General features: G+C 50.1%; 2 protein-coding genes across 5 annotated transcripts in view; one reads left to right on the top strand and one right to left on the bottom strand.

The window, feature by feature from the left end:
• RSRC1 (arginine and serine rich coiled-coil 1) overlaps positions 1–403 on the bottom strand; it is a 305589-nt gene extending 305186 nt beyond the window's left edge. Inside the window, exon 1 of one of the 3 annotated variants that reach the window (XM_019532657.1) lies at positions 297–403. The gene's annotated coding sequence lies outside the window, so the exon portion shown is untranslated. Of the gene's footprint in view, positions 1–169; positions 250–296 lie in introns of those variants that run through there. The other 2 variants (XM_019532655.1, XM_019532656.1) reach the window with 2 other exon arrangements.
• A 3029-nt stretch (positions 404–3432) lies between these two features.
• Positions 3433–4244, top strand: part of SHOX2 (short stature homeobox 2) — a 7503-nt gene continuing 6691 nt past the window's right edge. The window contains exon 1 of one of the 2 annotated variants that reach the window (XM_019532653.1): positions 3433–4144. In XM_019532653.1, coding sequence (XP_019388198.1) covers positions 3809–4144 — 336 coding nt within the window. In that variant the 5' untranslated portion in view covers positions 3433–3808. The remainder of the gene's footprint in view (positions 4145–4244) is intronic. The other variant, XM_019532654.1, reaches the window with a different exon arrangement.

The raw sequence follows: 4244 nt of genomic DNA, 5'->3' as shown, positions 1-4244 counted from the left end.
GCGCGGGGGGCCGGGCCGGTGTCCTGGTTTCCGCGGGCGGCGAGGGGGAGCCCGGGGCCTGCGGGGAGCGGCGCCACCTGCCCAAGACCCACTGCGGGGAGGCGCGCACGTGGCAGCATATGCACACGCAGGTGTGCACCCGCGTGTGAGCACGCACACGAACACATACCTGCCTGAGCGCGCACACGCAGTCACACGCACGTACACCCACGGGCGGGACTAGGGGGTCCTGGCGGCGCGCGGAGGACCAGGCCGCAAGTGCCGGGAGCACCCGGACGGCCCCCCCTACCCGTTACCTGCGTGCGGCGCCGGCACAGGCCGCTCCGGGGCCGCCGCGGCCCGGGTTTGAGCTCAGCGCCTTCCTGGTGCCGCAGCCAGGCAGAACCAAGCCACCCCGGAGCTCATCCACCCGGCCAGGCAAAGAGCGGCGCTCAGGAGCGCCGAAGGCATCGATCGCCGCGTCTACATGTCTCTCCGAGGAGGCTGGCCCGGATCGCCCTAATCGTCATCACACAAACAAAATATTAATTAATGGATGCGCCCTGGGCCCGCGTGAGGGTTCTTTTTTTTTTTTTAAATCCAGCCACGAGTGGTAAAATTAATGTGCCTTCTTTAGCCAAAAATGCTGGAATAAATCACAGGGCTCTGTCTCTATAGGGTACACTATGATTAAAATTGCAATGATTTATTTGCAAATTGCTTTAAAACGCTGCGTTTCTCCTTCCCCTGAAGGTGATGGGCTGCTGAGGGTGGGTGCAAATTAGTTTCTCGGTTAAAGGCACTTGTTTCGGCTGGGGAGGAGGCGAGGGGACTGTTGGAAGGAGGATGGGGGGGAAGAGAATAAAATTTATAGTTTTTCATTTAAGCCAAAAGTAATTAAAGAGGCTCAATATTTCCTGGAATTCATACTACATCGACATTTTTTTCCCCTGGCAGAAAAATCCATTTCCCCTCTTTGCTGCAAAGACAAAGCACCTGAGGTGCTGGAAGAGAGTGGCCGGTTTGCTTTGGTTTGGGTCGCTTCTGGGTGGGGGGTGAGAGGCAGAGGGGCTGAGTCCCAAACCTGTCTGCTTTACACGATCTGCAGTTATTCGCAGGCAGCTGAGATCAAATAAAACAGTTCGCTCGGTAGGTCCTACTGAAAAAGATGCTCATGTCTCCTCCAGTTTATAAAGGGGGGGGGGGCTTGCTTTCCATTATTCTCTATTTCATATTTACTTGGATTTTCCCCCTTTTTTGCACTTTAAAACTTCCTGGCATTAGCCACTCGAGCAGACTCGAGTTGTATTACGACTAGCACCTTGCTTCTTTTTCATGATATTTTGCCACACGACAATGCTTGACGCGCTGAGTACACTTATTTAGGCAGGAAAGGGGAAGCCAACCTTTCTACACGAATAGATATCGTCATCGTTTTTTAAAAATCTAAATATTTGCATAGGAGTTTAGTATTTCCTTGGCTTGATTATCATACTAACCTAAATAACAACTCGCGATTCCGGGTTCAGAGGGGGATTTAAATAACCCTCCGAAGCAGACATTCGGGAACCTGCTCCACATTCTCACTTGCCCAAATTATTTACAAAACAGATCGTTGTCTGTTGTAAACCGAGAGCTGACCTCTACGCTGGGAGACTGCTAGATATTCAAAATTATTAATTTTCTTCCGTTGTATATGTGTGGGTTGTTAGCCAAGTTGCAATGTCGGGAATTGGGAAGAAAAACTGTGGAAGTAAAATAAACACGTTCCCACGAAGAACGCTTAAAGTGAATCATCTTAAAGGCGTTATATTCACGTTTTTGTAGCCCAGAATAATTGCAAATTCATCTAACTGGATCAGTGATCACAATCTGCCCATATCTTTTAAAAGTTGATAGAACTGCTGAGGTTTCCGTTGCTCTCTTGAAGTCCGCTACTTTGCAGTATCAACACTGTCAGCTCGAATAGATAAAACTGGAAATAGCCTCATTGCAATAGGCGAAATGATGGCTTGATTTGTTTTGCCTTCAAACTGCTAAAACGGAGTGCAAGTACAGTGCTGCCTATTGTGTCCAAAACACGCATAATTGGATCTGAAGAAACGCTAATTAAATTCTAAATACTGTACCTGTTACAGTAAATAAACACTCTTTTATGTAAAGTCGTCTTTCCAGAGGTCACATGAAAAATCAATACATAAGCAAGAGTTAAACAATTTTGAATAATTTATTAGAATTCTACCAAAGGTGTAAAATAGCTGAATCTTAAATAGCCTGTCAATAAAAAACACTACCTTAATGGGATTTCACCAACAAAAGGAAGGCAATATTAGCAAGAAATACCGTAATCCAGTCTAATCTGATGCCTCAATTTGCCACGTTAGAAAATGTTAATGACACGATTATATTTGTCATCCTCAACTAGGTCTTTATTTTACTTAGTGTTTTTGTGCCACTGTTTCAGGAAGAACTTTCCCACCTTGCCAGCCACTTAATCAACGTGTTAATGTTTACACGGATCATTAAACGTCCTATCACTTGCAAATTTCCGATTGCATTACTCGCATCACAATTAAATATTTACACTGGAACACGATATTTCCTCCTGTATTATGGAAGAATTCTCTTCAAAACCAAGAGCAGCAAAAGGCAGTAGCAGAAGAGCTTCCCCCAAATGGGCAATTTTAGTGTTTGCTTGAACGCTGAGACCAAAAAAAAAAAATGTATAAAAGTCACTGTACGCAGAGGATGCTCTCCCTATCGACCCCGTGGGGTAAACAAAACGCATCTGAACTGCAACCAAATTTAGACCAGAGGCAGCCGATTCCTGATAGGAAAGTAACTAATTGTGTTCCTGGGGAGAGGGGGAGAAGGGAAAGAGATTGTGCAAGGAAACAATAATAATCTAATGTCAAGATGCTGGGAACAGCATGGGGAGAGATTACTTCGTGGGTGGAAGTACATCGAGCATCACCAGGTTCCAGCTGCACAAGCACACTTGTAAATGTGGCACGTCAGTAAACATCTGCTCGGGAAATATCTCGACAAAGCAAGCTCAGAGTCATACAATAATGTAACCTTCAAAATTAGCACGCCGCTCGCTCGCTCGCTCTCTGCATCCCTCGCTCTCATTCTCCCCTGCCACAGTAACCGACCAAAGCAGCCCTGGTCTGCGGGAAGAGCCGGGTCTTCCCTCGGACGCTGTTACCTGCAGCACTAGGGCTGGCTGCTGGGTAAATAAGACATTTGTAGGAAGCGCTCCCCGTTCCTTGTTCTCTCTCCGAGCAGACTTGTCATTTTTCATTTTGGCCACTCCCCTGCAGATCCTGCCCATCTCCCCTGTGTTTAACTAACTCAGGACACTAGCGCAAGATCCACGCCTAATTAAATTAATTAGGGATTCTTGTCAATCCTGGATTAATGGCCGAGAGCAACCCCTGGCCACAATGATCTGAAACCTGGAGGACTAGTGATCTCTCTGTCTGTCTGTGCCGGCTCGGCGGTGCGGGGCTGCTGCGGGAGAAGGGGGTTCATTCAGAGTTCCAAGGGGAGGTAATTTGCTGAGAACAAGGGGCAGGCTTTGCAAAGTATAAATAGTGCGACTTCAATAGCAACATCGCGATCAGATCTGAACTCTTAGCGGGAAGAATTGTCAAAGATCTTCACATTCAACAAGATCGCTCCGGCTGGGAAGCCATCAGCTCCCATTTCACTCCGGCCCCGTTGCGGCGCGCCCCCTCCCCTCCTCCTCGCCCCATTGATGTGTTATTACTGGGGGCTTTGGAACAGCAAGAGGAAAAAAGCAGGGCAAGGCGCCTGAGCTGCGGCGATGGAAGAACTTACAGCTTTTGTCTCCAAGTCGTTTGATCAGAAAGTGAAAGAGAAGAAGGAGCTGATCACGTACAGGGAGGTTCTGGAGAGTGGCCCTGTCAGAGCAGGCAAGGAGTCGGGCGGCTCCGCCGAGCCGGGCCGGGAAGACGTGAGCAGCCCCGCGGTCCGGGCGGGAGGCGGCGGCGGCGGCGGCGGCGGAGGAGGAGGCGGAGCGCGGTCCCCAGGCAGGGAGCTGGACATGGGCGCCGCCGACAGAGCCAGGGACACGGGCACTCCCAAACTCAGCGAGGGTAAAGGCACCCGCCGGGCACCGCGGTCCCCTCCCTCCCTGCCGGTGGCGGGGCCGAGGGCTGGGGCGGCGGAGCGGCTGCTCGGGCACGGGGGAAAGTTCCCGGAGCAGCAGCGGCGCCGGCTGCAGCCCTGGCGGCGGGGGC

Source organism: Crocodylus porosus, unplaced genomic scaffold (genome assembly GCF_001723895.1).
Source record: "Crocodylus porosus isolate Cpor-Errol unplaced genomic scaffold, CroPor_comp1, whole genome shotgun sequence".
Classification (NCBI taxonomy): Eukaryota; Metazoa; Chordata; order Crocodylia; family Crocodylidae; genus Crocodylus; species Crocodylus porosus.
The sequence above is the reverse complement of the archived record's forward strand: the minus strand, read 5'-3'. Positions and strand labels throughout refer to the sequence as shown.